A 21,514-nucleotide genomic window follows, 5' to 3' on the forward strand; every position below is an offset into this window, starting at 1 on the left:
GACCTGCTGTTGTAGTCATAGTATTTATATGGCTGGTCTGATTAAGTTCCTAGTCAAAGGTACCCCCCGGATGTTAATGGCAGCAGATTCATCAATGATAATGCCTTTAAATATCAGGGGAAAATGTCTAGTGTAATTATTTCTGTTCACCAGTTGGGTAAGTAACAACTGCAATGTTTATCTACACGGTACGGTAGCACAGTGGTTAGCACTGCTGCTTCACAGCTCTAGGGTCCCGGGTTCGATTCCCGGCTCGGGTCACTGGCTGTGTGGAGTTTGCACATTCTCCTCGTGTCTGCGTGGGTTTCCTCCGGGTGCTCCGGTTTCCTCCCACAGTCCAAAAATGTGTGGGTTAGGTTGATTGGCCAGGTTAAAAATTGCCCCTTAGAGTCCTGAGATGCGTAGGTTAGAGGGATTAGCAGGTAAATATGTGGGGGTAGGGCCTGGGTGGGATTGTGGTCGGTGCAGACTCAATGGGCCGAATGGCCTCCTTCTGCACTGTAGGGTTTCTATGATTCTATGATTTAATTATAATACAGAGGCTTGCAGCCTCATGGCTGTCAGTCAGCTTCCGAGAAGATTCTGGAACCGAGCTCACCAGGGTGATTCCCCCACCCTACTCCCCAATTGGTTCCCTGGGTCATGTGACCCTTACTCGGCAGATGGATCCTTAAAGGGATAATCACCACAGTTAGATTCTTCCTTGTTTATTGATGATCATTGCCCACCATTTGTGTAGCATGAATAATTGTTACTTATCAACCCAAGTCTGAATGTTGTCCAGGTCTTGCTGCATGGAGCACAGACTGCCTATCTGTAGAGATTGAACAGTGAGCAATCGTCAGTGGGCATCCCCATTTCTGACCTTACAGTAAGATTGTTGGGCCTCGGCAAAATCCTGAGAAACTCCCTGGTGGGGCTGAGATCAGAGACTTACAACAATGGCAACCACCTTCCTATGCACGAGGTATGACTCCAGCCAGTGGAGAGTTTTCCCTGTGATTCCCATTGACTTTGATTTTTCTAAGGCTGCCTTGGTGTCAAGGGCAGTCATTCTCACCTCACCTCTGGAATTCAGCTCTTTGTCCATGTTTGGACCAAGGCCTGGAGCCAAGCAGTTGTGGCAGAACTCAAACTGAGCATTGGCGAACAGGTTTTTGCTGAGCAAGTGCTGCTTGATAGTGCTGTAGACAACACCATCCATCACTTTGGTGATGAATGAGAGTCTGTGGGACAGCTATTCCAGTTCTGGCACAGCTCTCCAGATGTTAGTGAGGAGGACTTTGCAAGGTCAGCTATGCAAAGTGTGAAGTCCGAATCCTAATAGTCAACTACAATGCTGTGGTTCCCACATCGTGTAAATGCCATGTCCCTAAAGATGGCAGATTTCCTTCCCCAAAGGACACCAGATGGGTTTTGATGACAATGGAGCAGTTTCATTGTCACCAAGACTGATACTAGCTTTTTTATTTCAGATTTATTTACTTAACTAAATTCAAGTTCCCCGGCAGCCTTAGTGGGTTTCGAATTCATGTCTCCAGATCAATACTCCAGGCCTCTGAGTTATTGACCCAGTAACATAACTACTAAGCTGCCATTGCCCAGTATTTCCTAAGAGTGTGGCCAATGTTAAAACAGAAATCACAGCCAAAAAATTACCAGGCCAATGTTCAACAAACTTATTTGTTTAATTTAATCGCTTTTATTAAACATCTTGTACAATCCGAAGGTAAACATTAACAAGGTATCATATAAACTCATGTACCCTCGAGCAGTATTCTCGAGCACTGCCAAATTCCTGACATTTACAAATGACCCCAAAAATGATTTAATCTCCCAGGTGTTAGATTACAAATGAGATTGGACTAAATACATGAATGTTAAGAATAGAATCCATCAGGTTGGCTCAGTTAGCAGTGAGATCCTGTGCACTGAATATCAAAACTTGTGGTCGTTGCAATAGAGGTTGCATTCCTGCAAACCTACATGGTGACTATGCAATAGCTTTGATATAGTAAAGCATGGGTCACTGATACTAAAGTGTTGAAGTGCTGCTTTACATTGCTTGCTCATGTAACTAGTCTTACTTTGGCCAGAGTATTCCGTTAACATATGATTACCTGAACCTTGTTTGTCTTGTTGCTGTGCACCACGGCAATACAACATAATTAAGAGTCAACAGCCAAGAAGGCCATAACATTATGTCCAAGCTTTGGGGGGAAGGTACTCCTTGGAAACATTCCTACAAAAGGTTATAATGTAATATAAATATTGTTTTAAAGTTCACCAATAATGAATACTTCTCGTCCTGCATATTTTCTCAAAAAGTGTGATGTCAGAAGTATAATCAGAAGAACAAAGGGACTTGGGAGTCCTTGTTCAAGATTCTCTTAAGGTTAACGTGCAGGTTCAGTCGGCAGTCAGGAAGGCAAATGTAATATTAGCATTCATGTCGAGAGGACTAGAATACAAGAGCTGGGGTGTACTTCTGAGGCTGTATAAGGCTCTGTTCAGACCCCATTTGGAGTATTGTGAGCAGGCCCCGTATCTAAGGAAGGATGTGCTGGCCATGGAAAGGGTCCAGTCCTCAACCGTTCCTCATACGACCAGCTCTTCATTCCAGAATGATCCCTGGAATGAAGAGCTTGTCGTGTGGGGAACGGTTGAGGACGCTGGGTCTGTACTCGTTGGAGTTTAGAAGGATGAGGGGGGGATCTTATTAAAACTTACAGGATACTGCGAGGCCTGGATAGAGTGGATGTGGAAAGGATGTTTCCACTAGTAGGATAAACTAGAACCAGAGGGCACAACCTCAGACTAAAGGGACGATCCTTTAAAACAGAGATGAGGAGGAATTTCTTCAGCCAGAGAGTGGTGAATCCATGCAACTCTTTGCCGCAGAAGGCTGTGGAGGCCAGGTCATTGAGTGTCTTTAAGACAGAGATAGATGGGGTCTTGATTAATAAGGGGATCAGGGGTTATGGGGAAAAGGCAGGAGAATGGGGATGAGAAAAATATCAGCCATGATTGAATGGCGGAGCAGACTCAATAGGCAGCGTGGCCTAATTCTGCTCCAATGTCTTATGGTCTTATATCATGTTTGGAGTATTGCTAGATTTTGCTGCTAAAATCAAATTTTCATTGACCTTTTGCCAGATAAGTTTGCCTTCTTGGTTTATTATAGACGCTGTTAAATCTCTGAGTACTGAGGTATCTCCTCAATAACTACTCCACAGCCAGGCATCAGGGAGCGCAGGTCTTTATTCAGTCTACTCGCTCCACACTCCAAATGTTGACTGCCCACTGAGGGCGGTTCCCAACCAGCTCATCCCACACCCCAGGTCGCCTGACCTGTTCCCTTAAAGGGGCTATACCCCAACATACATAACAGACACATCATAATTAAACATGATAATAACAAATATTGTGTCTGCAGGCAAATATGTAGACAAATGTGAGTCCACTTTGTAACTAAAAAGGAGAGAAGGGAGTATTTGATTTGATTTATTATTGTCACATGTATTGAGATACAGTGAAAAGTATTGATTCTTGAGCGCTATACAGACAAAACATACCATTCATAGAGTACATAGGGGCGAAGGAAAGGATAGGGTGTAGGATATAGTGTTAGATTCATAGCTAGGGTGTAGAGAAAGATCAGCTTAATATTATGGTAGGTCTGATGGCAGCAGGGAAGAAGCTGTTCTTGAGTCAGTTGGTACGTGATCTCAGACTATTGTATCTTTTTCCTGACGGAAGAAGGTGGAAGAGTGTATGTCCAGGATGCATGGGGTCCTTGATTATGCTGGCAGCTTTCCCGAGGCAGCGGGAAGTGTAGACAGAGTCAATGGATGGGAGGCTGGCTTACGTGATGGACTGGACTATGTTCACAACCCTTTGTAGTTAGTTTCTTACGGTTTTGGTCAGAGCAGGATCATACCAAGCTGTGGTACATTGGGAAAGGATGCTTTCTATGGTGCATCTGTAAAAATGGTGAAAAGCTAGAAACAGTGACGATCCAAAGGGACTTTGTGGGTTCAGGTATGATGAGTTGGATTTTCCACACCTCCCGTGGCGTGTTTCGTGGCTCGGAGGAGGCCTGCCATTGGCCGACGGCGGGATCTTAAGGTCCTGCTGATATCAACAGGGTTTCCTGTTGTTTGCACCCCTCCCCGGTGGAAAATCCTGCCTGTGGGAACAGCCAGAAAATACCAGCCCGAGATCATTTAAATTAGGCAAACAGATACAGAAAATAATCCAAAAGACGAAAGAAATGATGGTTTTTTTATCTAGGGGACTAGAATACAAGGGGTTAGAAGTCGTGCTCAACCAAACAAAGCACAGGTTAGACCACAGCAGTGCGTGTGAGCAATTTTCGGCAGCGCACCTTTGGAAGATATATTGGCCTTGGAGGGAATATGATGCAGTTTACCCAGAATGCTATCTCAATTCCACAGATTAAATTATTTGAAGACATTACACAAGGTAGCGCTGTTTGCCCTGGAATTTAGAGGGTTATGGGTGACATAATTAAAGTTTTCAAGATATTAAGATGAACAGATAGGGTAAATAGACAGAAACTATTTCCATTGGTGGGGGAATAAGGATTGGGGGACATTGTTAAAATCCTGAGCCAGCGTTTTTCCAGACGATTGGCAACATTTCTAAACATGAAGGATGATAGAAATTTGGAACTCTCTTTTGCAAACAACAATTAATGCTAAATCAGTTGTTAATTTTAACTCTCATATTGATAGATTTATATGGACAAAGGCAAGTGTAGGGAGTTAAGTTATAGATCAGCCATGAACAGCAGAACAGACCTGAGTGGTTAAATGGCCGACTCCTGTTCCTGAGTTGCAGTGTAACTTTAGCAACAAGCCTTCTTCACAAATGTCGATAGAATCTTAGGCTGGGATTTTTCAGACCCGCCCACAGCCGGTTCTGCCAAAAGTTGTTGGAGGTTTGACTGGCTCTCCCAATTTTCCGTTCCCGCCCATGAATGGTCCTACCCATCCTGGACTTTTGCCACCAAGTATGTTTACTTAGCTGTAGAACAACTAGTTTGCAAGTGAATATTGAATATAGAGATCAATGCAATGGAGAATGTGACCATGAATGAGGAAGATCTGGAGTGGAATTCTCCGGCCATTCACGCCAGTGGGATTCTCCCATCCTGCTGCAGTGAATGGAGATTTAACTGAGTGCCAAATTCTCCGTCCTCTCTGGCAGCGGCAGCGGGCATGAACGGCCAGAAAATTCCAGCCCTGATTTCTCAAAGTGAAGGCGAGTAAAGTAATAGTTATTTTGTTGTGTGCCATTGCTTTGTTTTATTGTGTCCCAATATGTCCTTTTGTGTATGTTTTCTTGGGATTTGAGAAATGCTGGCAAGGCTACATTTATTTTTCATCCAAATTTCCAAGAGAAGGTAGCAGGGTGGCATGGTGGCACAGTGGTTAGCACTGCTGCCTCACAGCGCCAGGGACCCGGTTCAATTCCTGGCTTGGGTCACTGTCTGTGTGGAGTTTGCACATTCTCCCCGTGTCTGTGTGGGTTTCTTCCGGGTGCTCCAGTTTCCTCCCAAAGTCCGAATGATGTGCTGGGTAGGTGCATTGGCCATGCTGAATTCTCCCTCAGTGCACCCAAAAGGGGGCGCCGGGCTATGGTGGCTAGGGGATTTTCACAGCAACTTTATTACAGAGTTAATGTAAGCCAACTTGTGACACTATTAAATAAACTTTAAACTGCCTTCTGTCTGAACTGCTGCAGTTCTTGTGATAATGGTTTGAGGATTAAGACCCAACAACATAGAATCCTACTGTGCAGAGGGAGGCCATTCAACCCCTCGAGCCTGCACTGACCACAATCCCACCCAGGCCCTATCCCCATAACCCCATGCATTTACCGTAGCTAGTTCCCCTGACACTATAAGGGGCAATTTAGCATGGCCAATCCACCTAACCCGCTCATCTTTGGACTAATGGAATAATGCGTAATGTTGGTAAACACTGCATTCATCTTGCTTACACAATGTTAGTAGTTTAACAAGCCAGAAAATGGCAACATGAAGGCTTTGAATCTAGTGTTCAGCTTTAAATGTGCTCTGATGCTCATTGTTTGCTGTGGCAGGATATCAAATGCCATTAGTTAGACTTGCATTTAGATGTTTAGTGTTTTCCTTTTGTTGCACAGCAAATTGCTGAAAGTTACAAGCTGCTAACAGCAAAGGAAGGGAAAGTATGCATTTGTAACCTGAATGAACAGGATGAAACATTCTGTCCTTAATCAGATTGCAGGATTGTGAAATAAACAGCTCAAGGATTAAGAAGGAAGGGTAAATTAGAATTCAAAGATACATCAGGTACAAAGGGAGAAATTGAGAGAGAGAAAGGAAGACTGGATTCCAAGAGATTTAAAAAAAGGCGATGAAAATGTAGAAACTCGATAATGACACACAACATAATAACAGAGGGAAGGTCATTGATGAAGGAACTGAGGATGTTTGGGCCTGGGCTACGAACCTAAGGAACTCCTGCAGCAATGTCTTGAGGCTGAGATAATTAGCCTCTAGGTAAGATCCCAGCCAGTGGAGAATTTTCTCCATGATTCCCATTGACTTCAGTTTTACTAGGGCTCGTTGATGTCACACTCAATCAAATGCTACTTTGATTGCAAGGGCAGCAGTGTGAATGTTGAACGCTTTCCCTCTCATTGTTGTGTAATTTGTGAATGCCCCTCTGAACGATGGCCCAACATCATTGAGCCCTGAAGAAATAGTCAAACTTGGAGTCTTTATTCTGCTGCCTCAGAGACCCGCATACTCTACTGAAGGCTCTAGTCTCTGCTTCCCCTGACTGTGTCTGCACTCGGTGTACAACTGCAAGACATCCCAGCTGTAATAGAGCACTATATTGCAGGGGCTGCTCTCTGCAAACAGCTGTGAGGTTGAGTGACTTTCCCAGTAACCTCTTCAGATATGAGGACACTGATTGTACAAAGCCCTGAGCAGCACTAACGTCACACCATCCCAGTGGAAGTGTGTATCTCAAGGAAGTTTTATTTCTCATTCACTTTGCCACACAGCAGGAACCCAATCCATGATGGCCTGCTCACATAAACAATGAGGCAACCAAGCTTTCACATGATCCAGTGATTGCTCAGAGGCAATCCACAACCCACTAGCCCTTCACATTCATTGCCTAACTGATGCTGTTCTCTCCATGAAGCAAACTCGCATACTGTCTTCTGTGACTCTGCTAGAATGTCACGATCACGCAGCAACCAGGCAACATGGGTTTTGGGCCCCATATCTAAGGAAGGATGTGCTGGTCTTGGAAAGGGTCCAGAAGAGGTTCACAAGAATGATCGCTGGAATGAAGAGCTTGTCGTGTGAGGAACGGTTGAGGACTCTGGGTCTGTACTCGTTGGAGTTTAGAAGGATGAGGGGGGATCTTATTGAAACTTACAGGACACTGCGAGGCCTGGATAGAGTGGATGTGGAAAGGATGTTTCCACTAGTAGGAAAAACTAGAACCAGAGAGCACAACCTCAGACTAAAGGGATGATTCTTTAAAACAGAGATGAGGAGGAATTTCTTCAGCCAGAGAGTGGTGAATCTGTGGAACTCTTTGCCACAGAAGGCTGTGGAGGCCAGGTCATTGAGTGTCTTTAAGACAGAGATAGATGGGTTCTTGATTAATAAGGGGATCAAGGGTTATGGGGAAAAGGCAGGAGAATGGGGATGAGAAAAATATCAGCCATGATTGAATGCACGATTGGCCGAGTGGCCTAATCCTGCTCCTATGCCTTATGGTCTTATGCCAATCGCACAATTCACAAATATAGATCTCAGGTACTCATGGACAAAGTCAGCTACAGGAGGAACATCGTATTCCCAGAGAGCTGAAAACGCTCACTGTCTATCGCCAAAAGGGCATGAATCGACATTGCAGAGACTCCCGGTGTCACAGAAAAGTATTGCCAGATATGGCTCCAGTGCCCCCAGAGCTTCAGCGACTCTGTATGATGTGGAAAAGTGAGTAATATCTCAGAAGTCAATGAGGCCCTTATCTACACAGTCTCCAAAATGCCCAGCAGCTGAAGGGACACATCCTGCTCTTCACCTTTGGAGCAGTGTGCCCTGGCCACTCAGTCTCAGAGAAACTTTGGAGAAGGTCAGGATGCCAACACATTGCTTTCATCCACTTGGAGAAGCTGCCTTCTCCCTCCAGGGAAGCAGCACCTTATCCCCCTCTCTTCCTTATTCTCCCAGGAGAAACAGGCAAGCAACGCCCAGGAGATGGCCTGGACTGGGAGTGGGACCCTAGTGTTGAGAACCATCTGGGCCATCAAGGCGGTGGCTATGAGGATAAGAGCAAGTTGGTGATGGTGAGACCATCATCCCAGGTGCACCAGGTCATTGAAGAGGCCTGTGTGTGTGGTGGGGGAGGGAAGCTGGCACTTTGCCAGCATGCAAAGCCTTGTCCAAAAGCTTGTTGAACACTAGCTGATGCCCAGGCCTCAGCACTGCAGTGCCCTCAGGGTCTGCAAAGGCTCACTCTCATCAGTTCCTTTTGTGCCTCATACAGGTCCCAGCAACCTCCAGCCACCCCACCCCTCTGAGGAATCCCTCGGATGGCGGCAGGAGGAGGAGTTGTCGCAGCAGACTAGCACACCATCCACCAGCACAGATGCTCGCACCTCAGTGGGTCCATGCGTGCAGTTAGAACTGTGTGAGGAGAATATTCAAGTGTACAAGAGAAAGTGTCCGTGGCAGAGGCATCTGAGGACAGTCCCTCTCAGACAGGGAGGATAATCACAGTGATGGTCTGCTGGGCAATGAGAAAGGGCCTCGAGTCATAGTTCGGGACTCAGCACTTGGAGCAACAGGAGCAGATGTGTGGCCATCTGTCAGAGTTTTGTAAAGCTGCCTTGCTCATCCACTGCGATCGGATAAGTCAGTGGAATAGATGAGCTTGGTGGTATCCCAAGTGCATGAGCTTCTCCGATGAAAGAGCAGCGAACCTCATCGACAACCATGTGCAGCAGCATCTGCAGTGCATGCAAGAATCGAGTGATGTCCTGCAGAGGAGGCATGGTGCTTTACGTAGCGTGGACCAGTCAATACAAAAGCTGAACACTGATATCAATGGAATACGTGAAGTGTTGAGCAGCCAGCTCTGGACATTTGAACAGGTAGTCCATTGCTGGCTGGAGAGTTTGCCACTGTGGCCCAGCAACAAATTCCCTCAGGCAAATGAAAAAACCATAAGAAATGAGGATGTGCGAGAAGAGGAAGAATGTCCCACACTGCTCATGGCAACCTCTTCAGCTTCTGTATTCCAGGAGAGGCCCCAAAGGGTCCCTCCATGAGAAGGACAGCCACAATAGTCCATCCACCCCTCTGAAGCCACAAGGAGAGAATCATAGAATCCGTACAGTGCAGAAGGAGCCACTCATCCCATCAGGTCTACACCGACTCTCCAAAAGAGCATCTTACCCAGGTTCACCCCCTCACCCTATCCCCATAACCCTGTGCATTTACCTTGGCTAATCCACCTAACCTACACATCTTCGTACCCTAAGGGATAATTTAGCATGGCCAATCCATCCAACCTGCACACTTTGGACTGTGAGAGAAAACCAGAGCACCCAGAGGAAACACACGCAGACACAGGGAGGACATGCAAAGTCCACACAGACAGTGACCCAAGGCCGGAATTGAACCTGGGTCCCTGGCACTGTGAGGCAGCAGTGCTAACCACTGTGCCACCGTGCAGCACAACATTGCAGTGTCTGGGCAGCACACTGCATCAGGTAGATCACTGGATCACTGCAGTGGGTTGTTGATGTTGCATGCAAGTATTAATGTACCATGTAAATAACTTCACTGTTGGTTATAATCGGATGCATTTTCTTTATAACTGTGCTAAATAGCAGTAACAGCAAGTAAACAAGACACTAGTTTCTCACTGGTGACAGAGAGGACTGCAGGAAGTAGTCTATCTCTCAGTGATAGAGCGATTGTAGAGGTTGGACATGCAGTTGTCTTTCCTGTGCCAACATAGGCTGGCTCCATTCACAGCCGTGTGGATAGCCCCACAGACCTCTAGGTTAATTAATACACTAAAATGATTTAAAATTGATAAGAAGAAGCTATTAGGCTGACACAACTTAACGTTGATAAGGTACCAGGACCTGACACGATGTTTACAAGGAAGCTGAGGGAAGTGAGGGTGGAAATTGCAGAGCCACTAGTGATAATTTTCCAGTCTTAGACTTGGGGGTGGTGCCAGAGGACTGGAGAATTGCAAATATTACACCCTTGTTCAAAAAAGGGTGTCAAGATAATCCCAGTGACTACAGGGCAGTCAGTTAAACTTCAGTGATGGGGAAACTTCTAGAAACAATAACCTGAGACAAAATGAATAGTCAGATGGACAAATGTAGGTTAATTAAGGGAAGCGAACACAGATCTGTTAAGAGAAAATTGTGTTGAACTTGTTTAGGTTATTTGATGAGGTAACAGAGGGTTAGTGAGGGTAATGCTACTGTGCACAGACTTCCAAAAGGCATTTTGTACAGTGCCACGTAATAACCTTGTGAGCAGAGTTATAGCAGAGAATAAAAGGGGCAGTCGCAACATGGATATGGTAAGAAGTCTCACAACACCAGGTTAAAGTCCGACAGGTTTATTTGGAATTACAAGCTTTCGGAGCGCTGCTCCTTCATCAGGTGAGTGGAGAGGTAGGTTCACAAACACGGCATATATAGGCAAAGACACAATTGCAAGATAATGACAGATTGGAATGTGAAGAATGGTTGGAATGCGAATCTTTACAGGTGCAAACAGTGTGCATGGAGAGAGGGATAATCGCAGGTTAAAGAGGTGTAAATTGTCTCAGGCCATGAGACAAACACACTGTTTGTACCTGTAAAGATTTGATTACCTGTAAAGACTCGCATTCCGACCATTCTTCACATTCCAATCTGTCAATATCTTACAATTGTATCTTTGCCTATATATGCCGTGTTTGTGAACTAACCTCCCACGCACCAGATGAAGGAGCAGCTCTCCGAAAGCTCGTGATTCCAAATAAATCTATTGGACTTTAACCTGGTTTTGTGAGACTTCTTACTGTGCTCACCCCAGTCCAATGCCAGCATCTCCACATCATGACATGGATATGAACTTGGCTGAGTGACAGCAATCAGAGACTGGAGTTCTCCAGGGGTCAGTGTTGGAACCCTTGCTTTTCCTCGTATATTACCTTGGTTAATTTCAAAATTTGCATATGATACGAAACTTAGGAGCATTGTAAACTATGAGGAGGATAGTGTAGAACTTCAAAAGTACATAGGGGAGTTGGTGGAATGGATGGAAGTGGCAGATAAATTCAATGTGAAGTAATAGGAAGGACATGGAGAGATAATCGAAAATAAAGGGTACAATTCTAAAGGGAGTACAGGATCAGTGAAACCTGTGTGCGTATGTGCATAAGTCGCTGAAGGTGGCAGGACAGTTTGAGAGAGCAGTTAATAAACTTTACAATATTCTAAGCTTTATTAATACTAGCATAGAATAGAAGGGCAATGAGGTTATGTTGAACTTGCATTAGATCATAGATCATAGAAACCCTACAGTGCAGAAGGAGGCCATTCGGCCCATCGAGTCTGCACTGACCACAATCCCACCCAGGCCCTACCCCCATATATGTACCCGCTAATCCCTCTAACCTACGCATCTCAGGACTCTAAGGGGCAATTTTTAACCTGGCCAATCAACCTAACCTGCACATCTTTGGACTGTGGGAGGAAACCGGAGCACCCGGAGAAAACCCACGCAGACACGAGGAGAATGTGCAAACTCCACACAGACAGTGACCCGAGCCGGGAATCGAACCCAGGACCCTGGAGCTGTGAAGCAGCAGTGCTAACCACTGTGCTACCGTGCCACCAACGGTAGAACAGTGCCATTAGACACTGGTTCAGCCTCAGCTGGGATATTGTGCCCTGTTCTGGGTGCCACACTTTAGGAAAGATACAAAGGCATTGGAGAGAGCGCAGAAAAGATTCATGAGAATAGTTCCAAGGGTGAGGAACTTCGGTTATGAAGATAGATTGGAGAAGTTGGGACTATTTTCCTTGGAGAAAAGAGGCTGAGAAGAGATTTGATAGAGTTATTCAAAATCATGAGGGGTCTGAACAGAGTAGATAGAGCAAAACTGTTCCCACGTTGCCACCTTCATAATCACCTGGACCACTTCAAGCAGCAACAGACATTCCCTGCTGAGTCCCCTGATACATCCTTTCCCATGTCCTCCTCATCCGCTTCCATTGAGGACATCGCACCTTCCTCTCACTCTCTGCTTCTTCAAGGATCATTCAGCTTTGCTGGCCCATGTTGTGCAGTCTACAGCAGACCACAATTATTCTGAAAACCCTGACAGACAAGTATTGCAGGGCACTGCCCGAGCAGTCCAGGGTGAGCAGGCCAGTGGACTGATTGATGAAGGTTCTTGTCAGGCTATGGCTGTCATTATAAGGTGGGATTTCCAGCAGCACTGCTCAGCCGCCATTTTGTTTAATGTCCTACCTCCATTCCCCGCTAATTTGGGATGGGAAAATATTGTAGCTCAATATGATTGGTTGAAGAGACACAGGATGGAACTTTACGGCCCTGTTACAGTGGGGGCAGTGCTGCAAAATGTGGCGAGCTATTCAAAAGTCCATTAACTGTGGCCGGACCGGAAATCACGCCAACAGGAGGGGCAGTAAAACTGCCCACAGTTACTTGGGCTGCTGTCATGCCACAGCCACCCTGTAGAGGGCACTGTAGTGTAATGGGACGCTACACATTGTAAGTTGCCACTCAAAACCCTGGGAAAATTCTGTGTGTGATTGTAAGTGTAGTGATTGCGAGTGTCCTGCTTTCACTGCTGACCACAAAATCTGGCCAACATAATGACCTGAAATGCTGCTATTGTAAATTACTAAGTAAGTGCCTCAAAAAACCCTCCTCAGACATTTGTAAAAGTAAACCACAATTCTGAGGATATCTGACCTATACAAGTAGGTGTGAAATGACAGTATTCAAGCTTGGGCTGACAAGTGGCAAATAACATTCCTGCCACATAATGCTAGGCAATGAACATCTCCAACAAGAGAGAATCCAACCATTTCCCCTTGTCATTCAATGGCATTACCATCACTGAATCCCCCATTATCAAAATCCTGGGGATTACTATTGACCAGAAACTTAACTTGATTAGCCATATAAATGCCATGGCCACAAGAGCAGGTCAGAGGCTAGGAACCCTGTAAGTAACCTCCCAACCCCCAAAGCTTGTCCACCATCTACAAGTCAGGAGTGTGATGGAATACTATCTACTTGCCTGGATGAATGCAGCTCCAACAACACTCAAGAAGCTTAACACCATCCAGTATAAAGCAGCCCGTTCGATTGGCATGCCTTCCACAGACATTTATCGCCTCCACCACTGACGAACAGCGTCAGCAGGGTGTACCATCTACATGGTGCACTGCAGAAACTAGCCAAGGCTCCTTCAACAGCGCCTTCCAAACCCATGACCACTACTATCTAGAAAGACAAGGACAGCAGATACCTGGGAACACTACCACCTGAAAATTCTCTTCCAAGTCACTCACCATGCTGACTTAGAAATACATTGCCGTTCCTTCACTGTCGCTGGGTCAAAATCCTGGAGCTCCCTCCCTAACAGCACTACCTACACCACATGGACTGCAGTGGTTCAAGAAGGCAGCTCAGCACCACCTTCTTAAGGGCAATTAGAGATGGACAATAAATGGTGTTTTAGCCAGCGATGCCCACATCCCATAAATGAATTTAAAGTAGAACTGTTTTGAATATAGTATTTCTACTCTTTGAGCATTTCATTAGTTTCATCAATGAAATGTCATTTCCTGGTTTTCTCATCCAGCCTCTGTTGGTTTATTAACATCACTAATTTCTCTATGACCTGTGGAGATTCCCAGTCTATCAGCCTTTCTTTCTGAATATAGAATACCTTGGCACCAGACCATTGTCCTGTTAAAACACATTTAAGTTCTAATTGTACTGTACAATGCTACTGAATGATGCATTCTTAAGAAGATCCATATTGTCATCTATTTTGGAAAAAAAAACTTTAGCATATTTTATTGAGGAAAAAATGATGCTTTTTCCTAATAGTTGAAAGCCAACATTTTTATTTTCCAACAGGATCGCAATAATAGCACATGAAACCATATACAAGCGCTTTGCCTCAAGATTAACAACTTGCAATAGCTTAGCACCTTTTTATTATAGTAACGTTACCCAAAGTGCTTCAGAATTGAAAAATAATGCCAGAAAGTGTTAAGGTTGGTGATTGATTGCAGAGTCAAAGAGGTGAGATTTAAAGGAGGGGACCACAGTGTTGGATCAAGACAGCTGAAGGCGTTGCAACTGAAGATGGAATGGAAGGAGAAGAGTAGGGAATGTGCAGGAGGGGTCAGGAGGGGTGATGAACATTCTCTTCATCCAACAAATTGAAGTTACACATAAAAGAAGTGAATTAAAATATTTATGTGAAAAATGACATTGGAGCAACACCACCACAGGGCTTGAAATTAGATTGCAACTGACATTGCCCATATCAGTAACGGTTAAATGTAAAGTGTCAAATCATCCAAAATTTACATTGATGTACCTGCACATAGAAACTCAATCACGTTTCCAAAGCTTCTGCATGTATCTTCAGGCATTTTTTATTGTTCTAATAGTCACAAGTATAAAAGTGTGCTGAGTAGGCTTAAAATCTATCCAGAATGAGTCCTTACTGTCCCTAAAGTCAATGTATGTCACTCATGTATGGAGAGATGAAAATAAATTCCCTTTTTCAACCCAAGACTACTGAACGGAGGCTTATTCAGTCCAAAAGCAACTCAGATGGGGAAAGGCTACCGATGATGTTCCAGATCTTTGCAGTGGCAACAACAGTGAAACTGTCAACATTTGTCTTATTACTCCACTGAACTTGACAGAAGTGTCTGGAGTCCACACAAGTGCAAAATAACACAGAAGCCCAGCAAATGCTGTCAGCGATTGTATGCTTCTTCAGAAGATGGACTTTTGAGGTCCCCAATCTTTCCCTCCATTCCTCCCCATCCACCAGATTGCAATCGGTCAGAAATCTTTGAACTGAGGAGAATTTCCCCTCTTGCCTGTTGGCCTCATTCCCATGACAAATATTACCCTGTGTTGAGTGAGATGGAACAATGTTTTAATGGCTTACTAAGTTCCTAATTACTGATAAGCACCTTCACCAACCCTGAGATGTTAATTTTATACTTCTGAAATTTGAAATTTCTCCATTATGATTGAATTCCATTTTTCTTTACATTTTATAAAGTTTGTTTACCTTTGTTTAACTCTTGGTTTAGTCTCATCATTATTCACTTCCATCACTATCTGAAATTTTAAATTAAAAGTGAAGGGATCTGTTTCTTTCAACTTCCTGACGTGCTATCCATGTGTGTACTTCAATATGATTGGCTGCTTACCCTGCTTGCTGACAGCAGCGCTGCTGCACACTTGGAAATTCCTTGATTTAGTGCCAGGCTTAAACTGGCTTGGGAAAGAGGAATTCTGCATCCCAAAGGAACGGCTTTCTTCAAGGTCAGCAGTGAGCAACCAACTGCAAAATCCAGGCTCATAAATTACTTATACCAGCGTGAAAATATTGGTGAAACTTACAGACATAGTTAAAATCAAAGGAAAGTAGTGGTTAGGCACAATTAATGCCATAGATCCCACTTTAATGCACTTTTTTGGATGGATTGATCTGTAGATGTAACTAGCTGCTCAGTGCAGATACTGCCTACCATGAAAATCACATCTGAAATTTCTGCACTGATGGAGTTTATCCACAAGTCTTAAAATAACAATAATTAGCACGTTACTTACAACAACTGGTGAAATAATGACATTTAGAAAAGAATCATAGAATCCCTATGGTGCAGAAGGAGTCCCTCCAGCCCATCGAGGCTGCACTTACAATCCCACCCAGGCCCTATCTCCGTAACCCACGTATTAACTCTGATAATCCCCTTGACACTAAGGGGCAATTTAGCATGGCCAATCAACCTAACCCGCACATCTTTGGATTGTGGGAGGAAACCCGAGCACCCGGAGGAAACCCACGCAGACACTGGGAGTGCAGACTCCACATAGACAGTCACCCGAGGCTGGAATTGAACCCGGGTCCCTGGCACCGTGAGGCAGCAGTGCTAACCACTGTGCCACCGCGCCATGATATTTGATCATGGTATGACAATGGTTTGACTGAGTGCATATTTTTATTCTGATTTAAATTAAGCAAGACAACTTAAGAGTTAATCCAAATATAATAAACCTGTTGTGCTTTGATTGAAACGTTGTACCTGTTTGCAGGATAACAGTGATTATGAAAACCCAGATGGACGTTCTGACGGCTCAGACACTTACGAAGATCCGCGAGATGATGGTGATGATGATGCAAATTATGAGCCGCCGCCGAGTGAAGATAAAAACAAGAAATTAGTTGCTTCAACATTTCATATTTCTAAGGGGGAGTATGCAGGTAACACATTGCTGTGCTGTTTCAAGATTTAATGTAGCGTTTTTCTGTCACTTATTGATGCATGAGCAAAGGACTTAGGATATCTGCTGTCCTGGCGTTCAATAACCGCGCAGGAGTCAGAATGAGTATTAAATCATTCAAAAAGTTAACACTTCAATTTATCAGGTGAGCTTCTCCAGAAATGCTCATTCTTTGAGACTGGTCACTTGTAACTAACGCATACAATTAACCATGTCATGCTCAGGCATGCTTGACACTTTAATCACAATCCCAGCTTGACTCCTATTTGTATCCTCACCAACTTTCTTAATAAAAATACCATCAGAAGAATGGAACATCTTCAGTCTTTTAGCAATGCCTTAAGTCAAGTTACTCATCCTCTCATAATCCCCTCTGGAGACTATCTCTCAACACAGCGACACCCATGTCCTATGAATGAATAAAACAAAACCTTGACTATATACATACTAAACTGCATTTTGCAGTTATTGCTAAATTTGAGAGTTATAATAGAAACCCAACTTTCTCATAGAATCTTAGAATCCTGACGGTACAGAAGGAGGCCATTCGGCTCTTCGAGTCTGCACCGACAACAACGGGCCCTATCCCAGTAATCCCATGTATTTAACCTCCTAATCCCCCTGACACTAAGGGGCAACTTAGCATGCCCAAAGCACCTAACCAGAACATCTTTGGACTGTGGGAGGAAACTGGAGCACCCGGAGAAAACCCATGCAGGCACGGGGAGAACATGCAGATTCCACACAGACAGTGACCCAATCCGGGAATTGAACCCGGGTCCTTGGCGCTGTGAGGCAGCAGTACCAACCACTGTGCCGCCCAAATATTGTGTTTGATTTGTTGCCGCCTGAATAAAGGTCTCATTTACTGGGTGAAAATAACTTTGATCAAATAATTCATAGCGTCCAAAATTGGATATGTGAAATCTGTATCCTAAATCAAGGTCTTTATGAAGACTAGGCCCTTAAGAATTGGGCATTAAGGCTCTTAAGCCAAGCACCTTCATGGAAAAACTGTAGTCTTTCTTTTCCATTCCCTGGTCCAGTTGCTCACTAGTGTTCAGCCCATCACTCAGTGAAAACCCTATTGACTCACCAACTGCTTCGTCACAAATACAGTGTGTATGGTTGTGCTGATGCTGGAGCAGATGTGACACTATGATGGAGTAGGTGAGAATGGGACAAGACTTTTCACCTTCATTTATCTTACAGCCGATGTCTTCGTGTGCTGTACGTCAGATCTTGGGATAATGGAAGTTGCACTCACTGTCTCTGCCACTTTCCTCCTTAGTTACTGGACTACAGCATGCCCCCACTCTCCAGGTGATTTGTTTTTTCTTGTTTTTGATGGAAGAACCTCCATCAAGAGCATCACTGAGTTCTTCCTGCTTTTTAAAATTAATTTGTGGGACATGGGCGTCACTGGCTGGCCAGCATTTATTGTCCATCCCTAGTTGCCCTCACGAAGGTGGTGGTGAGCTGCCATCTTGAATCGCTGCAGTCCATGTGCTGTGGTTTTACCCACAATGCCATTAGGGAGGGAATTCCAGGATTTTGATCCAGTGGTTGCGAAGGAACGGTGATATATTTCCAAATCAGGAGAGTGAGTGGCTTGGAGGGGAACTTACAGTTGGTGTTGTTCCCATGTATCTGCTGCCCTTGTCCTTCTAGATGGAAGTGGTCATGTGTTTGGAAGGTGATGTCTAAGGATGTTTGGTGAATTGCTGCAGTGCATTCTGTAGATAGTACAATCTGCTGCTACTGAGCATCGGTAGTGAAGGGAGTGGATGTTTGTAGATGTGGTGCCAATCAAGTGGGCTGCTTTGTCCTGGATGGTGTCAAGTTTCTTGAGTGTTGTTGGAGCTGCACCCATCCAGGCAAGTGGGGAGTATTCCATCACACTCCTGACTTGTGCCTTGTAGATGGTGGATAGGCTTTGGGGAGTCAGGAGGTGAGTTACTTGCCGCAGTATTCCTAGCCTCTGACCTGCTCTTATAGCCACTGTGTTTTTGTGGTGAGTCCAGTTGAGTTTCTGGTCAATGGTAACCCCAAAGATGTTGACAGTGGGGGATTCAGTAACACCGTTGAATGTCAAGGGGTAGTTATTAGAGTGTCTCTTATTGGTGATGGTCATCGCCTGGCATTTGTGTGGCGCGAATGTTACTTGCCACTTGTCAGCCCAAGCCTGGATATTGCCCAGATCTTGTTGCGTTTGAACATGGACTGCTTCAGTATCTGAGGAGTCGCAAATGGTGCTGAACATTGTGCAATCATTGGCGAACATCCCCACTTCTGACCTTATGACGGAGGGAAGGTAATTGATGAAGCAACTGAAGATTGTTGGGCCTAGGACACTACCCTGAGGGACTCCTGCAGAGATGTTCTGAAGCTGAGATGACTGACCCTCCACAACCACAACCATCTTCCTATGTAACAGGTATGATTCCAACCAGCGGAGAGTTTGCCCGCTAATACCCATTGATTCCAGTTTTGCTAGGGCTCCTTGATGTCACACTCGGTCGAATGCAGCCTTGATGTCAACGGCTGTCACTCTCACCCCACCTCTGGAATTCAGCTCTTTCATCCATGTTTGAACCAAGGCTGTAATGAGGTTAGGAGCTGAGTGACCCTGGTGAAACCCAAACTGGGCGTCACTGAGCAGGTTATTGCTGAGCAGGTGCTGCTTGATAGCACTGTTGATGACCCCTTCCATCACTTTACTGATGATCGAGAGTAGACTGATTGGGCTGTAATTGGCCGGGTTAGATTTGTCCTGCTTTTTGTGTACAGGACATACCTGGGGAATTTTTCACATTGTTGGGTAGATGCCAGTGTTGTCACTATACTGGAAGAGCTTGGCTAGGGGAGCGGCAAGTTCTGGAGCGCAAGTCTGTAGTACTATTGCCGGAATGTTATCAGGGCCCATTTACTTTGCAGTATCCAGTGCCTCCATCCGTTTCTTGAGATCACGTGGAGTGAATCGAATTGGCTGGAGACTGGCATCTGAGATGCTGGGGACCACTGGAGGAGGCCGAGATGGATCATCCACTCGGCACTTCTGGCTGAAGATTGCTGCGAATACTTCAGCCTTATCTTTTATATTGATGTGCTGGGTTCCTCCATCAATGGTGATATTTGTGGAGTCTCCTCCTCCACTGAGTAGTTTAATTGTCCACCACCGTTCACGATTAAATATGGCAGGACTGCAGAGATTAGAGACCTTTTCACCCACCATCTCCAACAAAGCTGCTCCCTTCCCACTCATTGTGGTTCAAGCTCCCTGCTAAAAAGAATCCACTTAATCAGTTGCAACATGTGAAATATCACAAAATCACCCTCCTTCACAGAGGCAGTCAACCAAAAGGCAGCAGGTTAACCCCTTCCTACACCTCTATAGCGATTGAGGACCTGTCCAGGAATCTTGTTAGCAGGAGTCTCACAATGACTGGTGAATACTTCATCACTAAACTAAGTGAAGGAGAATCCAGCTCGCTGTGTCACAGTGACATTTTACCGTTATTTTAATTCCTCCCGAGTCATTTTAATTTTGTATGCAAGACTAAATATAGAACTCACTGAAAGAACAGCAGAGATAGTTACCCATTAAACAAATTTCAACAGGAATTACCAATCATTGTGTGATCTCTCTTTGGGAGAATTAATATATTACAGATTTCTATATAACAGTAACCGAAAGATCTTTAAGAGCAAGCTGACTAGTTCAGTACAGGGGCAGTGGCTTTTTCCAGATCTGGAAAAGTAATATTCCTTGTCATTTTCATAGACAACCGACCAGGAACCCGGCCAGCAGTCCCTGCCGCAAAGCTACCTCCAATGTTACCACGATCATCGCCAATCCCAAAGCAACGAGTGATGCCCCCACATCCAAAGGCAGCAGAGAGAATGGGAGAAAAGGAAGATGATGAGGTAAGCTCATAATCAAAAAAGGAAGTTACCTTTTTTAAATAGACCATAACCCCAAAACTACAAAGCTTCACTAATGGTGAGGAATCCTGCTGTGAGCGATTGTAAGTCAGGATATTGGATGCATTACTGCAACATATAGACTTGGAAGAGTGTGCAGTAGGCCAGGTTCATAGTGAAGCAGACCGGGAGGAGAGTGAAGCAGGGTCAGGATTACTGTGAAGCAGATCGGGAGGAATGTGAAGCTGGGGTCAGGATAACTGCGAAGCAGACTGGGAGGAGTGTGAGGCAGGGTCAGAATCAAAGAACAGTACAGCACAGGAACAGGCCCTTTGGTCCACTAAGCCTGCGCCGATCACGTTGTCCTATCTAGACCAACCACTTGTATCCCTCTATTCCTCGCCTGTTCATGTGTCTATCCAGATAAGTCTTAAATGTCGCTAATGTATCTGCCTCAACCACCACACTTGGCAATGCATTCCAGGTCCCCATCACTCTCTGTAAAAAACCTCCCCTGCACACCTCCACTGAACCTTTCCCCCATTATCTTGAACTTGTGCCCCCTTGTAATTGTCATTTCTACCCTGGGAAAAAGCTTCCAACTGTTCACTTTCTCTATGCCCCTCATAATTTTATAAACTTCTATTAGGTCGCTCCTCAGCCTCTGTCTTTCCAGGGAGAACAATCCCAGTTTATTCAATCTCTCCTCATAGCTAATACCCTCCATACCAGGCAACATCCTGGTAAACCTTTTCTGTCCTCCCTCTAAAGCCTCCACGTCCTTCTGGTAGTGTGGCGACGTGAATTGGACACAGTATTCCAAATGTGGCCTGTTTTATTTAACCGTAACATAATTTACCAACTTTTATACTCCATGCCCCAGCCAATGAAGGCAAGCATGCCATATGCTTTCTTCACCACCTTTTCCATCTGTGCTGCCACTTTTAA

The 21,514-nt window shown here is 44.9% G+C and overlaps 1 protein-coding gene across 13 annotated transcripts in view; it reads left to right on the forward strand.

Annotated features, from left to right (window-relative positions):
- blnk (B cell linker) overlaps positions 1–21,514 on the forward strand; it is a 223,981-nt gene that overhangs the window by 131,083 nt on the left and 71,384 nt on the right. For all 13 annotated transcript variants that reach the window (XM_078223482.1, XM_078223481.1, XM_078223483.1 and 10 more), the window contains 2 exons: positions 16,454–16,622; positions 20,427–20,569. In XM_078223482.1, the coding sequence (XP_078079608.1) occupies positions 16,454–16,622; positions 20,427–20,569 (312 nt within the window). The remainder of the gene's footprint in view (positions 1–16,453; positions 16,623–20,426; positions 20,570–21,514) is intronic.

The sequence above is a fragment of the Mustelus asterias genome, chromosome 11 (genome assembly GCF_964213995.1).
Source record: "Mustelus asterias chromosome 11, sMusAst1.hap1.1, whole genome shotgun sequence".
Taxonomy (NCBI): domain Eukaryota; kingdom Metazoa; phylum Chordata; class Chondrichthyes; order Carcharhiniformes; family Triakidae; genus Mustelus; species Mustelus asterias.